We start from the raw sequence: 25278 nt of genomic DNA on the forward strand, positions 1-25278 counted from the left end.
CCCACTCCACACGCCTCCTCTCCCTCTCCTCCACACGCCTCTCCCTCTCCCTCTCCCACTCCACACGCCTCTCCCTCTCCCTCCCACTCCACCACGCCTCTCCTCCCACTCCACTCCACCGCCTCTCCCTCTCCACTCCACTCCCACTCCACACGCCTCTCCCTCCCACTCCCACTCCCACCTCCTCTCCCTCTCCCTCTCCCACTCCACACGCCTCTCCCTCTCCCTCTCCTCTCCCACCGCCTCTCCCCTGCCGCACTCCTCCCTCTCTCCTCTCCCTCTCCCAGTCCACACGCCTCTCCCTCTCCACACGCCTCTCCCTCTCCCTCTCCCAGTCCACAACGCCTCTCCCTCTCCACTCTCCCTCTCTGTCTCCACACTCTCCCTCCCACTCCACACGCCTCTCCCATCTCCCCTCTCCCACTCCACACGCCTCTCCCTCTCCCTCTCCCTCCCACTCCACACGCCTCTCCCTCTCCCTCTCCCTCTCCCCAGTCCCTACGCCTCTGTCCCTCTCCCTCTCCCACTCTCCCTCTCCCGGTCCACCGCCTCTCCCTCTCCCTCTCCCCTCCCCACCACGCCTCTCCCTCTCCCTCTCCCACTCCACACGCCTCTCCCTCTCCCACTCCCACTCCACCACACTCCTCTCCCTCTCCCTCTCCCACTCCCACACGCCTCTCCCTCTCCCTCTCCCACTCCCACACGCCTCTCCCTCTCCCTCTCCCACTCCACACCCCTCTCCCTCTCCCTCTCCCCAGTCCACCACGCCTCTCCCTCTCCCTCTCCCAGGCTCTCCAGTCCACACGCCTCTCTCCCTCTCACGACTCCTCACTCCTGCGCCTCTCCCACTCCACACGCCTCTCCCTCTCGCCTCTCCCTCTCCCACTCACAGCACCTCTCCCTCTCCCCTCTCCCTCTCCCTCTCACACGCCCTCTCCCTCTCCCTCTCCTCTCTCCCCACTCCCACACGCCTCTCCCTCTCCTCTCCCTCTCCCACTCACACGCCTCTCCCTCTCCCTCTCCCTCTCCCACTCCACACGCCTCTCCCTCTCCCTCTCCCTCTCCCCATGGTATCATCCATCATCGCCTCATAGATGTCCATCATCATCATCTGCATTCGCGGTATCATCATCATCATACATCATTTCTGGGTATCATCATCATCATGTCATCATGTCATCATCGCGTATCATGTCATCGCGTATCATGTCATCATCATCATAGTGATATCATCATCATCATCATCGCGGTGTCATCATCATCAATAAATCACTTGGTATCATCATCAATCGCGAATGTCATGTCATCATCATCGCGGGTGGGTATCATCATCATCATCATGGTATCATCATCATCGCGGGTGGTATCATCAGAATAAATGTCGTCATGGTATCATCATCGCAGGTATCATCATCATCGCGGGCGTCATCATCCGCAGGTATATCATCATCGCAGGTATCATCATCATAGTATCATCATCACAAGCGTGGTATCATCATCGCATCATCATCATGGTATCATCAAAATATCATCACTTGCGGATCTTCATCATGGTATCCTCGCGGTATCATCACCGGTATGTCATCATAGTATCATCTCCACGGGTATCCCACTCACTTGGTATGTCATCAAAATGTCATCGCGGGTATCATCGCAGTATCATCGCAGGTATCATCATCACCGTGTCATCATGGTATGTCATCAAAAAAATGTCGTAATAATAAACCGCGGATAAATATTAAATGTCATCGCGGTATGTCATCATGTCCATACTCCACCGCCTCTCCCTCTCCCTCTCCCACTCCACCACGCCTCTCCCTCTCCCACTCCCACTCCACACGCCTCTCCTCCACTCCCTCTCCCACTCCACACGCCTCTCTCCTCTCCCTCTCCCTGCAAACTCCACACGCCTCTCCCACTCCCACGCCTCTCCCTCTCCACACTCCACCACGCCTCTCCTCTCTCTCCCACTCCACACGCCTCTCCCTCTCCTCTCTCTCTCCCACTCACACGCCTCTCCCTCTCCCTCTCCCTCTCCCCCACTCCACACGCCTCTCCCTCTCCCTCTCCCTCTCCCAGTCCACACGCCTCTCCCTCTCCCTCTCCCTCTCCCTCTCCCAGTCCACACGCCTCTCCCTCTCCCTCTCCCTCTCCCAGTCCACACGCCTCTCCCTCTCCCTCTCCCTCTCTCCCAGTCCACACGCCTCTCCCTCTCCCTCTCTCCCTCTCCCAGTCCACCACGCCTCTCCCTCTCCCTCTCCCTCTCCCAGTCCACACGCCTCTCCCTCTCCCTCTCCCTCTCCCAGTCCACACGCCCTCTCCCTCTCCCTCTCCCTCTCCCAGTCCACACGCCTCTCCCTCTCCCTCTCCCAGTCCACACGCCTCTCCCTCTCCTCTCCCTCTCCCAGTCCACACGCCTCTCCCTCTCCCTCTCCCTCTCCCAGTCCACACGCCTCTCCCTCTCCCTCTCCCTCTCCCAGTCCACACGCCTCTCCCTCTCCCTCTCCCTCTCTCCCAGTCCACACGCCTCTCCCTCTCCACACGCCCCTCTCTCCTCTCCCACTCCACACGCCTCTCCTCTCCCAGTCCACACGCCTCTCCTCTCCCACTCCACACGCCTCCTCTCCCACTCCACACGCCTCTCCTCTCCTTCCACACGCCTCTCTCCCACGCACGCCTCTCCTCTCCCACTCCACACGCCTCTCCTCTCCCACTCCACACGCCTCTCCTCTCCCACTTCCACACGCCTCTCCTCTCCCACGCCTCCTCTCCACACGCCTCTCCTCTCCCACTCCACACGCCTCTCTCCTCTCCCACTCCACACGCCTCTCCTCTCCCACTCCACACGCCTCTCCTCTCCCACTCCCACACGCCCTCTCCTCTCTCCCCACTCCACACGCCTCTCCTCTCCCACTCCACACGCCCTCTCCTCTCCCACTCCACACGCCTCTCCTCTCCCCACTCCACACGCCTCTCTCTCTCCCACTCCACACGCCTCTCCTCTCCCACTCCACACGCCTCTCTCTCTCCACCTCCACACCGCCTCTCCTCTCCCACTGCACACGCCTCTCCTCTCCCACTCCACACGCCTCTCCTCTCCCACTCCACACGCCTCTCCTCTCCCACTCCACACGCCTCTCCTCTCCCACTCCACACGCCTCTCCTCTCCCACTCCACACGCCTCTCCTCTCCCACTCCACACGCCTCCTCTCCCACTCCACACGCCTCTCCTCTCCCCTCCACACGCCTCTCCTCTCCCACTCCACACGCCTCTCCTCCTCCCACACGCCTCTCTACTCTCTCCCACTCCACACGCCTCTCCTCTCACACCCTCCCACTCCACGCCTCTCCTCTCCCACTCCCACACGCCTCTCCTCTCCCACTCCACACGCCTCTCCTCTCTCCCACTCCACACGCCTCTCCTCTCCCACTCCACACGCCTCTCCTCTCCCACCTCTACCCACACGCCTCTCCTCTCCCACTCCCACACGCCTCTCCTCTCCCCACTCCACACGCCTCCCACTCCACTCTCCCACTCCACACGCCTCTCCCTCCTCTCCCACTCCACACGCCTCTCCTCTCCCACTCCACACGCCTCTCCCTCTCCACTCTCACCTCTCCCACTCCACACGCCTCTCCCTCTCCCACACGCCTCTCCACTCCACACGCCTCTCCCTCTCCCTCTCCCACTCCACACGCTCCCTCTCCCTTTTCCCTCTCCCAGTCCACACGCTCTCTCCCTCTCCTTTTCTCTCCCACTCCACACGCCTCTCCCTCTCCCTTTTCTCTCTCCTCCACACCGCCTCCCTCTCCCTCTCCCTCTCCCCACTCCACACGCCTCTCCCTCTCCCTCTCCCTCACTCTCACACGCCTCTCCCTCTCTCTCCCTCTTTCCCACTCACACGCCTCTCCTCTCCCTCTCCCTCTCCCACTCACACGCCTCTCCCTCTCCCTCTCTCTCCCAGTCCACACGCCTCTCCCTCTCCTCTCTCCTCTCCCACTCCACACGCCTCTCCCTCTCCCTCTCCCTCTCCCCACTCCACACGCCTCTCCCTCTCCCTCTCCCTCTCCCACTCACACGCCTCTCCCTCTCCCTCTCCCTCTCCCACTTCCACACGCCTCTCCCTCTCCCTCTCCCTCTCCCTACTCCACACGCTCTCTCCCTCTCCCTCTCCCACTCCACACGCCTCTCCCTCTCCCTCTCCCTCTCCCACTCACACGCCTCTCCCTCTCCCTCTCCCTCTCTCCACTACTCACACACGCCTCTCCCTCTCCCTCTCCCTCTCCCACTCCACACGCCTCTCCCTCTCCCTCTCCCTCTCCCACTCCACACGCCTCTCCCCTCCCTCTCTCTCTCCCACTCCACACGCCCTCTCCCTCTCCCTCCCACACGCCACACTCTCTCCCTCTCCCTCTCCCTCTCCACACGCTCCCTCTCCCTCTCCCACTCCACACGCCTCTCCCTCTCCACTCTCCCTCTCCACACGCCTCTCTCCCTCTCCCTCTCCCACTCCACACGCTCTCCCCTCTCCTCTCCCACTCCACACGCCTCTCCCTCTCCCACTCCACACGCCTCTCCCTCTCCCTCTCCCACTCCACACGCCTCCCTCTCCCTCTCCCTCTCCCTCTCCCCACTCCACACGCCTCTCCCTCTCCCACTCCACACGCCTCTCCCTCTCCCTCTCCCTCTCCCACTCCACACGCCTCTCCCTCTCCCTCTCCCTCCACACTCTCCCTCTCCCACTCCACACGCCTCTCCCTCTCCCACTCCACACGCCTCTCCCTCTCCCACTCCACACGCCTCTCCCTCTCCCACTCCACACGCCTCTCCCACTCCACACGCCTCTCCCACTCCACACGACTCTCCCTCTCCCTCTCCCACTCCACACGCCTCCCCCTCTCTTTCTCACTCCACGCCTCTCCCTCTCCCCACTCCACACGCCTCTCCCTCTCTGGCCACCTCCACACGCTTTCCTCCACACGCCTCTCCCACTCCACACGCCTCTCCCACTCCACACGCCTCTCCCACTCCACACGCCTCTCCCTCTCCCACTCCCACTCCACACGCCTCTCCCTCTCCCACTCCCACTCCACACTCCTCTCCCTCTCCCTCTCCCACTCCACACGCCTCTCCCTCTCCCTCTCCCTCTCCCACTCCACACGCTTCTCTCTCCCTCTTCCCACTCCACACGCCTCTCCCTCTCCCACTCCACACGCCTCTCCCTCTCCCTCTCCCTCTCCCACTCCACACGCCTCTCCCTCTCCCTCTCCCACTCCACACGCCTCTCCCTCTCCCACTCCACACGCCTCTCCCACTCCACACGCCTCTCCCACTCCACACGACTCTCCCACTCCACACGCCTCTCCCACTCCACACGCCTCTCCCACTCCACACGCCTCTCCCACTCCACACGCCTCTCCCTCTCCCTCTCCCTCTCCCACTCCACACGCCTCTCCCTCTCCCTCTCCCTCTCCCACTCCACACGCCTCTCCCTCTCCCTCTCCCACTCCACACGCCTCTCCCTCTCCCTCTCCCTCTCCCACTCCACACGCCTCTCCCTCTCCCTCTCCCTCTCCCACTCCACACGCCTCTCCCTCTCCCTCTCCCACTCCACACGCCTCTCCCTCTCCCTCTCCCACTCCACACGCCTCTCCCTCTCCCTCTCCCACTCCACACGCCTCTCCCTCTCCCTCTCCCACTCCACACGCCTCTCCCTCTCCCTCTCCCACTCCACACGCCTCTCCTCTCCCTCTCCCTTTCCCAGTCCACACGCTCTCTCCCTCTCCCTCTCCCACTCCACACGCCTCTCCCTCTCCCTCTCCCTCTCCCAGTCCACACGCCTCTCCCTCTCCCTCTCCCTCTCCCAGTCCACACGCCTCTCCCTCTCCCTCTCCCTCTCCCAGTCCACACGCCTCTCCCTCTCCCTCTCCCTCTCCCAGTCCACACGCCTCTCCCTCTCCCTCTCCCTCTCCCAGTCCACACGCTTTCTCCCTTTCCCTCTTCCCTCTCCCCAGTTCACACGCCTCTCCCTCTCCCTCTCCCTCTCCCAGTCCACACGCCTCTCCCTCTCCCTCTCCCTCTCCCAGTCCACACGCCTCTCCCTCTCCTCTCCCTCTCCCAGTCCACACGCCTCTCCCTCTCCCTCTCCCTCTCCCAGTCCACACGCCTCTCCCTCTCCCTCTCCCTCTCCCAGTCCACACGCCTCTCCCTCTCCCTCTCCTCTCTCCCAGTCCACACGCTTTCCCTCTCCTCTCCCTCTCCCACTCCACACGCCTCTCCCTCTCCCTCTCCCTCTCCCACTCCACACGCCTCTCCCTCTCCCTCTCCCTCTCCCTCTCCCTCTCCCTCTCCCACCACACGCCTCTCCCTCTCCCTCTCCTCTCCTCTCCCACTCACACGCCTCTCCCTCTCCCACTCCACACGCCTCTCCCTCTCCCTCTCCCTCTCCCACTCCACACGCCTCTCCCTCTCCCTCTCCCACTCCACACGCCACACGCCTCTCCCTCTCCCTCTCCCTCTCCCACTCCACACGCCTCTCCCTCTCCCTCTCCCTCTCCCACTCCACACGCCTCTCCCTCTCCCACTCCACACGCCACACGCCTCTCCCACTCCACACGCCTCTCCCTCTCCCACTCCCTCTCCCACTCCACACGCCTCTCCCTCTCCCTCTCCCTCTCCCACTCCACACGCCTCTCCCTCTCCCTCTCCCTCTCCCACTCCACACGCCTCTCCCTCTCCCTCTCCCTCTCCCACTCCACACGCCTCTCCCTCTCCCTCTCCCTCTCCCACTCCACACGCCTCTCCCTCTCCCTCTCCCTCTCCCACTCCACACGCCTCTCCCTCTCCCTCTCCCTCTCCCACTCCACACGCCTCTCCCTCTCCCTCTCCCTCTCCCACTCCACACGCCTCTCCCTCTCCCTCTCCCTCTCCCACTCCACACGCCTCTCCCTCTCCCTCTCCCTCTCCCTCTCCCACTCCACACGCCTCTCCCTCTCCCTCTCCCTCTCCCACTCCACACGCCTCTCCCTCTCCCACTCCACACGCCTCTCCCTCTCCCACTCCACACGCCTCTCCCTCTCCCACTCCACACGCCTCTCCCTCTCCCACTCCACACGCCTCTCCCTCTCCCTCTCCCACTCCACACGCCTCTCCCTCTCCCCCTCCCACTCCACTCTCCTCTCCCTCTCCCTCTCCCACTCCACACGCCTCTCCCTCTCCCACTCCCACTCCACACGCCTCTCCCTCTCCCACTCCCACTCCACACTCCTCTCCCTCTCTCTCTCCCACTCCACACGCCTCTCCCTCTCCCTCTCCCACTCCACACGCCTCTCCCTCTCCCTCTCCCACTCCACACGCCTCTCCCTCTCCCTCTCCCACTCCACACCCCTCTCCCTCTCCCACTCCACACGCCTCACCCTGTCCCTCTCCCACTCCACACGCCTCTCCCTCTCCCTCTCCCACTCCACACCCCTCACCCTTTTTATTTGAAAAAAAATCCGATTAAATTTCGATTTTATTTGAAAAATATTTGAATTTTTTTTTGCATTTCTTCATGTTTTAAGTGATTTACAACCCCCCCCCCCCCAAAAAAAATTTGCAATTTTTTTTTCAAAAAAAATCCGATTTTAACTTTTTTGCATTTCTTCATGCACGTCGATCTAGTTTAGTTTATTCAATCGTGGTTCAGTAGAGTCTGATCCGTTTCGACCTACAATGAATAGGATATCAGGTTCACTTAAGTGACCCAGCAGTATTGGTGGCGGAGGTTTTGCACTCTACCAAGTGCTCCCCCTCCAGTTTACTCATCGTCATCATCGAATTTATTTTGCCTTCCTAACTCCGGAGATGTCACCATGGTAGCTTGTCGTCGCCAAGTGGATTAAGTACTCAAGCAAGAACTCCAACAAAATAGTTGAAGAAACTTTTAAAAACGAAACGTAGTTTTTTTTTTTTGAACACGTATCTATCCCTGTCAAAGTGGTGGGTCATATAATGAAAGAAGATCGCACAAAAACAGGAAACATCGTGTAAAATAAAATTGTACATTTTCAGCGAGTGAGCCAAAATTGTCCAGCATGACACACGGGGCCACACGCAGGTGAGTTGGGCCTGAATTTTGTTCAAGTCAATCAATATATTCAGTGACAGTGCGAATACTTTTGTTGTGTATGAAGATGGCTTGGAAACAAATAACCATGCAGCTTGTATAGCATTCGCAAAGTGGGTTAAGCACTGCAAAGAAGCAACTGATAAGTATCGGCTGGCTTGGCAAGCGATTTGCGATCGGTCATATAAACACCATGCACCCGGATATACCCGGAATGTCAATCAATGTCGGAATTGGACAAACTAGTACATGCCCGTAAAAATAAAAAATAAATAAATAAATAAATAAATATTCAAACCACGAGCAACAAACAACAACCACACAGGCCGTTTCTTCGCTCTCACGTGCCCGTACGTGCCCGGAAGTTGGCATATTATTCGCAGTTACGATTATTCGCAATTTAGTTTCAATACCCAATTATTCAATTAGCACCAACGTATTGTTGTGGTTACCAAATTCGCAAACCACCATTCAGGTCCCTTAGGTGAGGTATCTCGGCAAGTATATGTGTAGTTAGGCCCAAACCCGTTGTCTAGTGGGAATAAATGTTATTCATGCGTGCTGCGACTCTTCAGGATAGCCGTTTTTCTTTTGCTATCTTTATTTTGGACCAACCGCCATGATTACCACCACAATCACAACATCAACCACCAACCACAACGTCGCTTCACCACAACCGCCACGACCTTCCCGTCACACCTCGCAACCGTAGCATCGCCACCGTTCTTGCCCCGCTGTGGGTACCGGTGTTGGACTCGTGCAGGGCGCGCGTCGAACAGCGTGTACAAAATCACGGATTTTGTGCTTCAAAAACGGATCAAAAACGACACACGCCCACTTTTTGCCGTCCAATCGGTGAGCGAGGGGCGAATTGGCCCCGCCCCCAGGGCGATCGATATATGCAAATTTATGGATCAAAAAGCCTTCACGCCCACTTTTTCTCGGGCCAATGGGGAGCGAGGTGAAAGGTCAAAGGGAGGGGGTCAAAGGCGAAGCTACGGGGGGATAAAAGGACCGTGTTCGTCAGTCAGAAGGGGTCGGAGAGTCCAGAGGCGGAGAGTAGGAGAGTCCAGAGGCGGAGAGTAGGAGAGTCGGAAACAGAGAGTCAAGACTTCGCGGGCGGTGGAGCTGCTCGTCGTGTGCGTTGGAGTCGGAACGGAGGGGACGAGCTGTGGAAAGGCGGCGACACCAGACGAGGGGGTGCTCGCGTCGTGCAGGGAGCTGCACCCGAGGGAGGCCGACAGCGCGACCTGGCCGAGGTGGAGACGCTCGTCGCGGGATAATAAAAATCCTCCATACCCCGAGCATCAGCAACCCCCTCCTGTTTCCCCCCGCGCTGAGATAGTGCGACCAAGGGGGCCCCTTTCCCACCCCCTACCAGACACTGCCAGACACTGCCCGCGGAGTTGAGGCGCCATCGCCGCTCCGCGTCTCATCACCAGACGGGTAGGCCGACCCGGTCTCGGCCTCAGGCCCGCCTCATCCTTGAGGGTATTTATTTGCCTTGGTTTTGGGTATGTGTTGTCGGCGCCGTCTGTGAAGTAGAATTGTATAAGTGTTGCCGTGTGCTCGGTAGTCGGTATTAGCTCTGCATTGTGTTTTCGCTTTTATATTTGCTTTTTGTGTAAATGGCATTGTGTTTTTCTTTTCTGTGTGCATTTGGTGGAATTGTATATGTGTGCTTCCCGTGTACCGCGAATAAATGTGCTTTATTATTGAACTGTTCTCCCGCTTCGCTTCGTCTTTTCCTCTATTGAATCCCCATCTTGCTTCACGTAAAGGGTTGGTAGTGGGCTGAATACGCCCGATAATTAATCGAACCGTCGAGGTCGACGATAACACCGCTCGGTTATTCTGATAGTACGGAACGGGTCGCTTAAGTGGCCCGTGTCCGAAGTCGACCTGCGGCGAGGTGCGATCGCCCGGTCTACCCTCCGCGTGGGTACTTAGGTAGGTCGAATTCGGCGAGCAACCCTATCCCACGCGGGGGCTGATTGGCACGATCGCGGTAAGACCGAAAGGTCCACCCGTGACTGGTTCCCGGCGTTAGTCCGAGAGGGTCACGACTGGATTGTCCGTCCGGTGGGCGACGTGCCGCGATTCGAGTTACGTGGCCGTCAGCACGCCGGCGGGCGCGAAATACCGCAACACTGGTGTCAGGTCGTGCGATATAAACTCATCGCCCTCCTCGCGGCACTGGTATCGGAGAACAGGAAAACAGGCTCTCCTGTCTCCGGCTAAATTCACGGGAATCGGTCCAGGGGTGAGAGAAGCGACCCCCGATTCCCTCCAAATTACGAGCGAGCGAAATTAACCCTTCACGAGAAGCAAGATGGCGTCTCAAGGCGAGCGGGAGCCGGGGGTATTAGAAATGCATGTAGAATGTGTAGAATCCATGGTCCAGGATGGAATCCCCGAGCAGGAAATGTTGATTGTGCAGGAACACGGACTCGCCCAACCGAACCCAGAGCCCCAAATGGGTGCGGCAGCGGCCGCGGTGTATGACACCTCCCCTTCCCCCCTCCACCAAAACCCTTCCCCGATCCCTGCCGAAACGGCTCAGCTGAGTGCATCCGACATGGCCCAGCTATGCGCCATGCTGGCGGCAATGAACGAAAAGATGAATGCGGAAATGATCGAAAAAATGGATGCGAATATGAAAAACGAAATGAAAGGCATGAACGAAAAGATGGATGCAAACGCAAATGAATTTATAAACGAAATGAAAAGCATGGGCAAGCAAATGAAAAAAGAAATGAAAGAGCTACGGGGTGAGACGCAGAACATGGGCCGATGCCTGCAGGCGGGCATGAAGGCCGTGACCAGGGAGCTGGGAATGGCGACTCCACGTGTGGGAGCAGGCGAGCTGGAAGGGGGTGCAACGGCTGACAGGCCCGCGGTGGAGGCTGGTGAAAAAATAATTCGGGGGGCGTGTTGGGCAAGGGTCGTGACAGAGGAATCGACGGTGACCAAGAGGGAAAAATTAAATGGGGAGACCAAAACGTGTGAGACGAGACACGAAATGACGACAAAGGAAATAATAATAGTGGAGACAAGGGAGGTAAAGGGTGAAGAGTTGGCAGTGACGGTAGCAGGGAAGGGAACGATAGAGGAGAGACTGCACGGTGAGGACGGGGTAAGTGACGCACACACACACACGGAGGTAGTGGAGGATAATGGGGGTGAGCTCGCGGAGCGTGTAGAGACCCAGTGCGAGCACCTGGATGGCCTCCTCCAGGAACGAGGGGAGGGAGTATGCCCCCTTGAGGCGAGTCACGACCAGGTGAGTTCGGTCGTGCTTTGCGAGGTCGAGGGGAGGAGTGCTGTGGACAGGTGCACTGAGAGCTTGGGGGGTATAGAGGCCCCGGAGACCCTTGTGGGGACACGAATCCCCAGTGTGGTTGTCCCTGTGTGTGTGGTGCAAGGTGTGAGTGCGACCCCGTGTGTGAGTGGTGTGGCGATGGTGCCAGAGTACGTGCTTCCCAGCACGCCGTGTGTGGATGAGGCACCGTGCGTGAGTGTCGCCATGTGTGTGAATGAGGCACCGCGGGTGAGTGCCCTCGCGTGTGTGGATGAGGCACGGAGTGTGGATGAGGCACCGCGGTTGAGTGCCCCCGCGTGTGTGGATGAGGCACGGAGTGCGAGTGAGGCACCGCGGGTGAGTGCCCCCGCACGCGTGAGTGAACGGCCGTGTGCAAGGTCGCTGTGTGCAAGGGAGACCGTGTGCGTGAGAGAGCGGTATGTGAGGGAGATGTCGGTTGGCATGCGGGAGCACGCAGCCGCGTCTCCCGGTGTGAATGTGATGGAGTGGACTGTGTGCGTCGTAACACGCAGGTGTGCGTGGGTCGAATGGCGACGACGGCGACATGACAGGAAAGAAAGCCGAGTAGCGGCTGTAGTTGTTTCGGGGACCGTGCCGGGTTCACCCAGCAGTGAGCACGAGGTTCGTGCTGTGCAACGCACGAGACCGCCACGTGCTCGCTTGCGAGAGTGAAGTCCCGGTCCGGAAACGCACGCGGTGGATTTGCCGATCCCGCGGACGGACAAAGTTTAGGCAGGTAAATGGATTTGGACCGGACGGGTTCTCCACGCGATCGTGTGTGTTAAGCTCCAACGGGCAGAGCACATGTGTTCGCGTGGGGAACCCCTCGAGACGTGGGGCTTGTGTTTTTTTTTATGCGCACGGTGACGTCATGGCTGCACGTGTGGTTGGAATCCGGCAGGAGGGGTATCTCTGCCGGATGGTACCGTCCAAGGAGGGACGAGGAACACGTGCAGCTGCATGACGTCACGGGCAGGTGCAAAGTGCGCGAGCTCTGAGTTGCCGCGCAGGTGCTGCGCATGGAAAAAAAAAGAAAAAAAAAGCAAGCCTCACTTTCGGGTGCACAGGATTCCTGGGCAAGGGGTGAAAGACCCCCTTACCTGGGCACAGGATGGAAACTAGTTAGGGGGAAGGGTTAGCTTAGCTAGACCGACTTCATGGGGCAGGGGTAAGTCCTCATGGAGTCCGTGGAATGGATTAGTTAGAGGGATTGTAGCCAGATTTAGGATGGGAAAATGGGAAATGATTTTTGATGATTTGGAGACAGAGACAGACTTTGAGTGTGTAGAGTTGACGTAGTTTAGCTACGTAGTGTTAAAAGGAACGTGCTACTAGTTTAAGGGACGACGTGGGAGCACGAGTTAGTTAGGGGATGTAGTTAGAAGGATGGCAGAGTTCAGCGGTGTGTGTGTTGAAGAGTTTGAGAGTTGTGAGGTGAGTACATGGTGAGTGAGTGAGGCCAGCGGGTCTGTGTGTATGGAGTGAATGGGGAATGCATGGTGCGATGAGTGATTGGGGGGAGGAGTGACTCCCGCCCAAGGGACCCCGGGGTCAGTATAAAGTGAGTTAGGGGGTTAGTTAAATTGAAATATGGAGGTCGTTTTGTTGTTGGTGGGAAAGTAGGCTCGAGACCCATTTGGAGGGGTGCAGGAGCCCTGTTGACGGGCTTGGGAGCGTGGCTGCGAAAGGTGAGTATCGCTGAGTGGGTACCCCGGGCACCAGGCTAGTCGGCCGTGGTAGGCCAAGGGCCCATGGGGGGCCGGGATAGCGTAGTGGGCACGGGTGCGCCTGCTTGGTGCGGGGGCCCGGGGCGCCATTAGCCGCGTGGGCAGTGTTGTGGGCACGGGTGACCCTCGGAAAGGGGCCCGGGAGGCCGGCCTGCCACGTGTGCGTTTCAGGGGAGGTGCCATGGGGGGCACTCCCCGGTGTTAGGGAGCTGGTAGGCTCGGAGGCAGTGTAGTGCCCGGGGGTGCCATAGCGGGAGAATCGGCAGAGGGTCGTGCCTGCCAAAGGGAGCCACGTGTCCCAGCCAGGAGACCGTGTGAGGGCACGGAGAGAAAATTGGGGGGCGAGGCCCGAAATTGTAAGGACACCAACACAGGCGACGGGAATCTGGGTTGTTAGAACCAATAGTTTAAGCGAGAGGCGCTTGTTGAAAGCACCGGGGTAGTTTAACTGTTAAATGGATAGGGTAGATTAGGAGATGTACCCCTCCGCACCATCCATCCCCTCGCTCTCGTTGTGGGCCGCTGGACCCACTTTGGGTTAGATCGCCGAACTCTGGGGAGGCCATTCTGAGGCTTCGTTGGGCCTCGACACAGGACGCGAGCTCTCCCTTGTTCCCCTCCGGGAAGGGAACGTAGGGGTTGGGAGTAGGCTAGGTGACAGGATAGGTTAGCCGAACAAAGACGATAAAGGGGGTTAGGGGACGATTTATAGTGGGGAAGTAAAAATAGAAACAACAAAAAAATAAGTTGGGGCTAAATTGGGGTTTGACAAATTACGGGAGTGGGTATGTACAGTGACAGGCAAAGGCGATAGGTTGGGAGGGAGACAGGTAGGTAGGTCCGAGCCCGCCTTCCAAGTGGCCAGCACCACCGCACTCCCTCCACCAACCTCCACTGAACGGCAAAGGCTGGCCAACTTCATCGGCTGGCCGTGTTTTGCTTCAAGGCAGAGGCCGGCCAACTTCATCGGCAGCTGTTGTTTTGCTGCAAGGCCTGTGCCATCGGCTGGCCGTGTTTTGCTTCAAGGCCTGTGCCGGCCGGATCATCTGCAGCTGTGGTACTTCAAGGCCTGTGCCGGCCAGTTCATCTGCGGGCTGTGTTTGCCTGCAGCGGCCTTATTCTGCGGGCTGTGTCTGCCTGCTACCTTTGCCATGCCATGCCCACTGCCCATGTTCACCAGCCCCGTTCAATTTTTGCTTTGCCCCCCCTGTTCATTTCCATGTGCGCCAGGATCCGCAAGGCAACAGTTTGCAAGCTGCAAGAACTGCCCTGTTGGCAGCTACAACACGGGCCTGCAGTGGCGACCCGTGCACCGTGTTTGTGTTCATCCATCCATTCGTTGTGCTCATTGCGTGTGCCACTTGAGCTGGCACGGAGACTGCGTTTGTGCAGCCCATGCACCGTTGTGGTTCACTGCGTTCAGTTCAAAAGGGAAGGCCTTGGACTGCGTGTGAGCAGCCAGCCACGTTCCCTGTCACCTGCATTGTTTGAGCCAGAGACTGCATGCGAGCAGCCTGGCTCCCTGCTAACTGCTTTTCTTTTGCAGAGTTCAATGATCCTGGGCCATGGTTTAGTGTAAAATTTGTAAGTTAAGGTTAAGATGTACTGTAAATATGAGTGCGCCCCCGGCATGTTTGTCTTAGCGCCGGCAATTTTATTTAAGTCGTCCGTGTGAGTGAGTTTGTTTAGATAGTTACGCAGCCCTCAGGTTATTTATTTTGGGGACACGAATACCATGAATGTCGCACTCAGGGATCCGTAGGTAAAATGTACTAGGGGAAAACTACACATGATGGCACACGAAAATTTGACGACTCGGGACGAGTCTGTAAAAAGGGGAGGGGGTAGTGTTGTGGTTACCAAATTCGCAAACCACCATTCAGGTCCCTTAGGTGAGGTATCTCGGCAAGTATATGTGTAGTTAGGCCCAAACCCGTTGTCTAGTGGGAATAAATGTTATTCATGCGTGCTGCGACTCTTCAGGATAGCCGTTTTTCTTTTGCTATCTTTATTTTGGACCAACCGCCATGATTAACACCACAATCACAACATCAACCACCAACCACAACGCCGCTTCACCACAACCGCCACGACCTTCCCGTCACACCTCGCAACCGTAGCATCGCCACCGTTCTTGCCCCGCTGTGGGTACCGGTGTTGGACTCGTGCAGGGCGCGCGTCGAACAGCGTGTACAAAATCACGGATTTTGTGCTTCAAAAACGGATCAAAAACGACACACGCCCACTTTTTGCCGTCCAATCGGTGAGCGAGGGGCGAATTGGCCCGCCCCCAGGGCGATCGATATATGCAAATTTATGGATCAAAAAGCCTTCACGCCCACTTTTTCTCGGGCCAATGGGGAGCGAGGTGAAAGGTCAAAGGGAGGGGGTCAAAGGCGAAGCTACGGGGGGATAAAAGGACCGTGTTCGTCAGTCAGAAGGGGTCGGAGAGTCCAGAGGCGGAGAGTAGGAGAGTCGGAAACAGAGAGTCAAGACTTCGTGGGCGGTGGAGCTGCTCGTCGTGTGCGTTGGAGTCGGAACGGAGGGGACGAGCTGTGGAAAGGCGGCGACACCAGACGAGGGGGTGCTCGCGTCGTGCAGGGAGCTGCACCCGAGGGAGGCCGACAGCGCGACCTGGCCGAGGTGGAGACGCTCGTCGCGGGATAATAAAAATCCTCTATACCCCGAGCATCAGCAACCCCCTCCTGTTTCCCCCCGCGCTGAGATAGTGCGACCAAGGGGGCCCCTTTCCCACCCCCTACCAGACACTGCCCGCGGAGTTGAGGCGCCATCGCCGCTCCGCGTCTCATCACCAGACGGGTAGGCCGACCCGGTCTCGGCCTCAGGCCCGCCTCATCCTTGAGGGTATTTATTTTCCTTGGTTTTGGGTATGTGTTGTCGGCGCCGTCTGTGAAGTAGAATTGTATAAGTGTTGCCGTGTGCTCGGTAGTCGGTATTAGCTCTGCATTGTGTTTTCGCTTTTATATTTGCTTTTTGTGTAAATGGCATTGTGTTTTTCTTTTCTGTGTGCATTTGGTGGAATTGTATATGTGTGCTTCCCGTGTGCCGCGAATAAATGTGCTTTATTATTGAACTGTTCTCCCGCTTCGCTTCGTCTTTTCCTCTATTGAATCCCCATCTTGCTTCACGTAAAGGGTTGGTAGTGGGCTGAATACGCCCGATAATTAATCGAACCGTCGAGGTCGACGATAACACCGCTCGGTTATTCTGATAGTACGGAACGGGTCGCTTAAGTGGCCCGTGTCCGAAGTCGACCTGCGGCGAGGTGCGATCGCCCGGTCTACCCTCCGCGTGGGTACTTAGGTAGGTCGAATTCGGCGAGCAACCCTATCCCACGCGGGGGCTGATTGGCACGATCGCGGTGAGACCGAAAGGTCCACCCGTGACTGGTTCCCGGCGTTAGTCCGAGAGGGTCACGACTGGATTGTCCGTCCGGTGGGCGACGTGCCGCGATTCGAGTTACGTGGCCGTCAGCACGCCGGCGGGCGCGAAATCCGCAACAGTATTTTACCTTTTCGCAATCTCGTGGCAAGGAAAACCAAAAAGAGAAGAGAAGAGAGAGAGAGAGAAAAAAAAAAATTACTTCCTGGTTCGGAGCATACCAGCACTCTGATGTTCCCGAAATTTATGCACCGTCTAATATGAAAACGATCATAACTTGGGTCATTGTGTTTATCTATAAATGCGCATAAGAAATCGAGAAATTATTAGAATACACGAAGTAATCACTCTCCGGAAGCCCATACGTTGTAACCCTTAATGGGGAACACGGCTGAGCTTCCCTTCCCCATCGGCCACGCCCACGCAACAACGTGTCTTGTCATTGGTTTGGTAAATAAATGGCCATAACTTGGGAAGCACTTGTCCGATTAATATCAAACCTTGAAAAGGCACATCCTCAGGTCCCCAGCAATATATCTGGCAAGTTTCAATTAGATCGAACCAGCGATTGTTGAGAAACAGCAGACACACACACACACACACACACACACACACACACACACACACACACACACACACACACACACACACACACACACACACACACACACACACACACACACACACACACACACACACACACACACACACACACACACACTGCTGGAATTATAGATAGATGAACACTTTTTTTTTTTTTAATCAGTCAACTGGTGCTGAAGTAAATTGAGAAGTTTCCATTTTGAAATTCAGATCAGATTGAGAGATTCCAGAGGTTATGTCATGTGTGGAAATGAAATAAGGCCATGAACACTGGCGTCTCCAGGCGTTTATAAGCATTGCAATGTATCCAGCGACTCGTAGATATGATGATGAGACATTTAATGATATGAGTGAAGCTTGATAAAGGATAATTAAATAAGGCCGTTAATTATCTTCAAAAGGGATGTTTAAATTAACCCAAACACCAAATTTTCATTCATGTGCCACCTTGGTATGCATAAAAAGTTTGGGGCTGCTAGGTTTCATGGTTTTGGAGTTATGGAGGAGACAGGCTGATGGACTGGCGGACTGACGCACTGATGCTTCTTAGTATAGATATAAACATGCCTCGGTGTTCCAGGGTTCACATGTCAGGTCATACAATTGATATCGAGATGCAATGAATTGGTGAATGACAGCTGGCACTTCACGTTAAATAAAGAAATAAATCTCTTGACAACTCGATGTTCAGTTTTTACAAGATCATTAATTGTGCAACAGAAAACTTCTGGATCATACTCAGACGCAGCAAGCAATGTCACATTAATGAAACTATTGGCATTTAACAAGCATAGAATGCAGGTTTATAATGAGCAAACACCGCGGGTCGAGCGTTCCGATGAATATATTACATTGTTCAAATTATTTTAACACCCCCTCCTTCACCAGTGCCAAGGTATGACGGAAAGGAAAGAAAGTACTTCAAGGAGTAACACTTACGGGTTGTTGTAACTGGCCCAGTATCCTTCCTTGTACAACTTGGATGTCATGTCTTCAACAACAACTAAGCCCCTGTGTTGAGACAATGGGACAACATTCCAACTTGATTTTGGTGGAACATTTAACCTGATACAACAAAAGCTCCCAATGGGAATGCAGCATCACAACTGGAGCGATTTATACTGTTCGGAAAGCAATCGATTGCATTTTCTACAGATCACGTTAAAGAGGGTGGTTCAGAAACTCTGATACGCAATGCTGAGGGGTTATTTTTTTTTGAGGGTCATTTTAGGGAATGTTTGCTTCGTCTTCGCAAGAAATTCCACAATTAATTTGTGCCGACACAAAGCCAAGCTTCCTGTACCCATGACGGAGATGTAAATAAGAGGCAAAGGTTATTATCCTGGTTTCTGTATGCAGCCTCAAAAGAACAGATTTCATTCGGCAGGTACATGTGAGATTCATGCTCAATTAAATATCACCGTGTTAGGGATTTAAACTGTGTAATCAGGCACAGTTCCAAGCACGTTTGACAATCGGTGGATGGGTGTGCTGATGTAGCACTATTTGCCCAAGGATGGCAGTTTCCACACCATGGTATCCGCACCCCCAGATATATATATATATATATATATATATATATATATATATATATATATATATATATATATATATATATATGTATGTGAGACATCTCGAAGGGTTATGCAGGAGAAATCTTAGAATTGCACAACTAAAGCTCCACGGGGTTAAGCGGTGCAAGAAGTGTGCGTTCCCTCACAGGACGGCATGTCATTTCCTTTTCTGGGGGGGGGGAATCTACTCCTTGCTCATGATGGAACCATGACCATGGATTGATTGCTTTCCCCAGGAGGGTGGGCTGAGAGCCCCGACAAAATAGACTTCTGAAGCCGTGTAGACTGACTGAGGCTGTGGTTCGCAGTGTCGAAGCTCACACTGCACAAGGCTTTTTCACAGAATGCAACCCCAGCCGGTTTTCCCATTTAATGTTGACGGTTATCATCCAGGCTGCCACGTAAAGTTTGTATTAACCGGTAATGGACTTCAAAACAGAGTGGATGTGTGGCAGCACACCCTGTCGGTCAGGACCCCAACAAGTGCTAGTGTAATACAGGGGTTCATGGTCACCATTTCAGTTAAAAAGTGCTATTGGTAATAAAAATAATAACTACAGCCTCAATTTGTCAGGGCATGGACTCTGCAAGGTGTCAGAAGTGTTCCACGGGGATGTTGGCCCATGTTGACTCCAATGCTTCCCACAGTTGTGTCTCGTTGGCTGGTCGTGGATCTCTGCTCCGAATAGCTCGTTCCATCTCATCCCACAACTTCCCGTCTACCTATGCTTGTACACGGCGTCGGACCAATGAAGGAGAGGACAACCGAGACAGATTTGAAATAATAACCAACAATTATTTATGACACACACACACACACACACACACACACACACACACACACACACACACACACACACGCACACACGCACGCACGCACGCACGCACGCACGCACGCACGCACGCACACACGCACACACGCACACACGCACACACGCACACACGCACACACGCACACACGCACACACGCACACGCACACACACACAATCATATAAAACGAGTATTTACAGGCAAAACACACAAAAGAGCAGATTTAACCTGAACACATATTCTTAAACAACCGTATTTACACAAAAGACACGTGGCCATCATTCAATCCGGGGAGAAGAAGAAGACAAGAAGAACTTGAGAAGAAAAGAAAAGTATGGTGTGGGATCGACTCCTTCCCTCACCTCAAAACAAAGCCCAATGGGGCTGCGCTGGACCAAATGTATTGGGGAGGGGGGAGGGGGGGTGAGGAAGGATGGAAAAATTGGTGATGGAGTGGTGATGCGGTGCGATCAGATACGCAGCCGCATCTCTGAGACGTCCAGACCCAGTCGGAAAGTCCTCTCCGGCATGCAAGATACGTGAACTGCAAGAAGCTCACACACGAACGCCTTTCTGTTCCATGCTCCAACGACAGCAACTCAAACAGACAGGCAAGTTCCTCTCAGACGCATCCCCGGGACTCCATTGTGCACCTATCTCCAAATTCTCTATCTCCGTTGTGCACCCGAGACGAGCAGCCCCACACAAACCAAGCTTCCGCACCATAAGCTCTTTCCTCCTCTCCTCCACCCTCTGCGCACCTGTCTGCTCCTCTCTGGACAAGCTTTCAAGGTACCGACAAAGACCACCTCTGAGCTCCTTTTTCCCCATGGGACATAGCTTTCTATCGTCTCGTCTCGTGTGAGCCTCTTCCTCAATGGTGTACATCTGATGTGGGTGGTTCCAGGATGCAGCTTCTGGGAATGGCTTCTGTTTCCGAGGGAACTTCAACACAACCCCCGCCCATCATTTCACAGGCCCAGGGCCGCGGCGAGCGTCCCCGCTCCCTTCCTCGTGCCCAAGCATTCATTGTACAGTGCGTTACTGTATCCAGCATGAGGGATGTGCCGCACTTTGTTACATATCGGAAAAGCATTGCACTTCGTGCCAAGGACAGGCATGTGAGAAGGGAAAAGTCCAATCAGCCCAAAGAATTAATGACTACAGACAGACCGAGGGAATGCAGACCCACTGCGGGGTTAAAGGTAGAACCGATGGGGTGAAGAAAGGGGTCGTCAAAAAGAGGCTTCGTGAAGGGGGTTATTGGTGGATTGAGAAAGGCAGAGGACGTGGAGCAGACCAATAGGGGTTGAAGGTATTAGAGGGGGGAATTGTTGAAACGGACCGATGGGGTGAAGGAGGAAAGAGTGAAAGGATTAGTGGGTTGGGGGAGGGAGGACATCATGCCAGGCAATTACAAACTAACCTCAATGCTTTCCACCCAAACCATGAGACAGACGAGGGACAGAGGGTCTATCTACACATAGATCATTGAAATAGCTCATCCTCATGTCACCTACATGTCCATGTATGCTCTCCCCCTGGGGTACGTTTCAAAAACAGTCACAATATGTTTTGTAACAGGTTTGGGGGGAGTGTGTTCGTGAGGGGAGTACTCGGACCCACTTCCTGGCTGATGACCCTAAAGCATGACGAGTTTCTACGCAACCACAGATACTATACAAGATGTTTAATTCAGGCAGCATCCAGCGTCTAACTCTGCTTAACCTTTCTGGTGAATTAATGCCCCCCCCCACACCCCTAGATGGGGTACCGTGCCCTCAACGCTCCACTGCTGTCAATTAAAACGGCCGAGCAATACCGTAAATGGGACGTTGGGTAATGACTAACCACAACGAAACAGCGGGACAGAACTCCCCGTCACAACTACACACTATGGTCTAACCAATGGAAAGAGACGATTCGGCAAGTTGGAAAATGGTTCATATAAAGATTTAGCAAAGACACATATTTCCAAGCAGCCAGTGTCACACAACACAAGAAAGACCTCACCCAGAAGTCCATAAGCTCTTTAAATCCGTCAACTTATCACAATTCCACACACAGCAGGCACCTCAATCATTCTGGGGAAACAAGACAAGTAAGAGCGATAGACAGAGACAGAGAGAGAAGACATGGCGTGTTGGCGGCCCCTTGCTCACCTGATGCAATTCGGCTGGCTTACGTTGGGCCCAACATGGAAAAGGGGAGGGGGGGTAAAGAATAGGAGGGTAGAGCATGTAGTGTGCAGTATAGGGAGAGGTGCAGGTGAATACCTGCAGTACTTCAGAGGAAAGTGTGAGATGCGAGTCAGTCATCCTTCTCTGAATGGAACAAGGGCTTAATGTTGAATACTCTTGTACATTCAAAGTCAACAAATTATAAGTACGGAAGGCCAAAGCCAAAGTGTAAATCAGTGTATTAGCCAGCACGTCCAGGGAAACACCTCCGCTTGCTCTGCTTGGTCTGCTGACCAGCCCTCCGCTACATTGTGTTCACCAGCTCCGATCACCCTCACAGCTTCGGTCTTTTCTCACCAACTCCCCAGACGTGCCAACCCTTGAGCCCTTCAATTCACTGGCTTATATAGACACTAGGAGAGGTGCAGTTTGAGTACCGACCAGCTCTTAGCTGCACACCGATAGCAGCTTGAGCTTCATGGGCACTGCCTCCTTACTGGTCCACTCATCGCTATGTGACGCTCATTGGCTGACCGCAGCTCATGCCGTGGTGCTGATGGCTCGGGTGGGGCATCGGACGTCAACTTCGTCAATGGAGGCCTGCCCATCTGCTGGCACGATGAAGGGTTTGATTCGACTTGAGTGGCAATCCTGTGCTGGCCCGTGCTGCCGGATGATGTTCCTTGTGGATGTGATTTGCAACGATGGTTTGTAATGTCGTTTTTGCAGTATTGGTTGAAATGTTGAGTGTAATATCTGAGTGTTGCAAGGCATGCATGTGCTGCAGAGGTAGAGGTAGAGGTAGAGGTAGAGGTAGAGGTAGAGAGAGAGAGAGAAGCACAGGGAAAGACAGAGGATTTAGATGGAGGAGATGCACAAAGGGGTTCAGATCTTTCTACACAAACACAATGCATTTCCTCCTCCACTGATAGAAGGGGAGAGGTAATTTATCCAGACAAAATGCTCCAGATATAACTACGTTCGGGATCCCTTATATGTGGTTTTTGTCTCTCCGGGATCTCCAAAAACCGGAACAATAGATATGTACACACACCACAATACAATGTTCAACACAAATCCTCTTCCTGTACCCGTAATTGCAATACTATACTCCAGTGGTGTATTTTCTCAGTTATTTGTTTGTATAACAACTCACTATCCACCACACAACTCCCTCCCAAATTCACGTCACACCCACTCACGGCATTTGCTCCAAAACAACTAAGACGTTCTCAGTTGAAGCCTTCCCAGGTTTGAATGCCTTGTAATCCACCACCATCCACTGGTTGTTGTACCTGTAATCAAGATGACGAACAAAAATAAAATGGAAAGGTTAAGTGTTGAAACTGACAAAATGAGAAGAAAAAAAAGTGAAAGAAAAGAACGGTTTCCAAACTTAAACAACATAAGGATAAAAATAACAACAATTGAACTGTCCTAGCTATTTCACTGCAGTACATTCGCTCATACCATCACTTTGAACAACAAAAACATCTTTTTTTTTGTTGTTTACATCTTACTCAGTGATTTTGAACAGTGTAGCCGAAGAAAGAGAAAGTAATTTTTGGACACAACTGATAATGCACTACGAGCATGTGATACCCCCGCCTCGGCCGTGGGATGTCTCCATCCAGTCTGCAAATGTGTGGTGCCTCCGCCCAGGCTGCAAACGGGCAGTGCCACCACCCGGGCCATGGACACGTGGACGCCACCGCCCGGGCCACAGACGTGCGGATGTCACCACCCGGGCCACGGACACGCGGACGCCACCCCCTGGGCCATGGACATGCAGATGCCACCGCCCGGGCTGTGGATGTGCATTGCCCCTGCCCAGGCCACAAAGTGTTATTGCCTAGGACACGGACACGTGGTGCCACAGCCTGGGCCATGGACATGCAGTGCCACCTCCCTGGCCATGGAGTGTCACTGCCCAGACCACAGACACACAGTGCCCTGGCTGCAGAGTATCACTGCCCCGGGCACGGATGCGTGGTGCCATCACCCAGGCCGTGGACGCATGGTGCCACCGCCCAGGCCGTGGACGCATGGTGCCACCGCACCAGTAGAACAACTGTTACAACTGCACAGTGCTGCTCTGTGCCCCTTACAACCACACACTGTTACACTCCCTGTAAAAAAACAGACATGGTACCAAACTCACGTGCCACTGTTGTGTTGCTTGAAAATTTGTGCCCAGTGACTTGCATTTCTTGCCAATCGATTGGCCACAACATTTCTCAACCATTCAGGAACAGTGAATGGGGTCACTGCCTTCCACAACATGGGGTTGTTGTTCTGAATCGTAGTTTCCATGACCACCTGTTGATGTGTGAATAAGTTAATTATGTCATTCATTGGCAGGCAGTGTTATCAGAATCTATTCTATTTTTTTAACATAAAGTTCAGTCTCAGAGAAGCATTGTTCCAATTCCCATCTTGATGTGAACTTCATTGCAGAGTTCAGTTTGATCAAAAACAATTCTTTTTTTGCTGGGGAACCTAACACACCTCCACAAAGATACTTTATCCCTTGTATTTATGGTTCACCCAAAATATTTCTCCTCTGGTCTTAAAGAAAATTCATTTCACCAAATTTACCCCACTTATAGAATCCAAATCAGAACTCATGGGTAAGTTATTAATTTCTTCATTTTTCAGTTATTTTGACTTGTTCAGAGAGGTACTCAATTTGTGCAAAGGAGCAAACAGAAACAAAATAAGTGTTCCAGTGCCATCAGAGATGCCAGGACGGAGGTGGGGAGGGGGGGGGTAGAAGGTGCCTTATCACGTGACCAACCAAAATATTACTGAACTAACAGAGGGTAAAAGGTTTCTAAAATGCATTATATCCTTTGACTGTCAATAATTCTGCCCTCACAAGTCTTTCAGAGCCTTAAGGAAGCAGACCTCAAAATTTCCTCGAAAGGATTCGCCATTTCCCATTTGTCCTGTGTTTAGTCCATTTTCACTGTGATAATGCACTGCACGTATCCTGGTAGCGAATAACGCTACCCAACAAGCTTACAGGTACCATTGAGTTGTGTAGGATAATGATAGTGCTTTGCAGTACACTATCACTAATTTATATAATCATTCTCAGTTTAACGATTCATTAAAATAATCTTACCATACATGGCCGTGATCGCTTTTGCTGTGCAACAGTAAATTTGTATGCCGTGTCTTAGTTCGATCTAAGGCCTCGATTTCTTATTCAATTTGCAACTTACGCTTTATCTCCAGATATTTATCTTCTCAAAATCAAGAGATGGAAGGAATGTTTAGTGCTTAAGCCTTTATAGCTATTCTGAAAGGTAATATCAAATGATCCCAACCCTAATCCTTATGGGTGTAGAAAGGTGTTTTAGGCCCCCACAAAAAAAATGGAAAAATTAACTGAGGCATAACTAGAACTGCCACTTTATAACTGCCAGCAGTGATGACCGGGTACCAAGACGTCCCACTTTGATTGGACACCTGACCCTGACCCATGACGTTTTTTTATTATTATTCAATTGAATTTTGAATGGGATTAAAATAAATTCAATTCAAAT

At 54.0% G+C, this 25278-nt stretch overlaps 1 protein-coding gene across 1 annotated transcript in view; it reads right to left on the reverse strand.

Moving 5' to 3' along the window:
* PLBD2 (phospholipase B domain containing 2) overlaps positions 1 to 25278 on the reverse strand; it is a 72242-nt gene that overhangs the window by 21951 nt on the left and 25013 nt on the right. Inside the window, exons 7-9 of the mRNA XM_085877632.1 lie at positions 23889 to 24046; positions 22930 to 23022; positions 18102 to 18173 (exon numbers count right to left, since the gene is read on the reverse strand). Coding sequence (XP_085733758.1) covers positions 18102 to 18173; positions 22930 to 23022; positions 23889 to 24046 — 323 coding nt within the window. The remainder of the gene's footprint in view (positions 1 to 18101; positions 18174 to 22929; positions 23023 to 23888; positions 24047 to 25278) is intronic.

The sequence above is a fragment of the Eptatretus burgeri genome, chromosome 4 (assembly GCF_056783735.1).
Source record: "Eptatretus burgeri isolate ZD-2024b chromosome 4, Ebu_testis_v1, whole genome shotgun sequence".
NCBI lineage: Eukaryota > Metazoa > Chordata > Myxini > Myxiniformes > Myxinidae > Eptatretus > Eptatretus burgeri.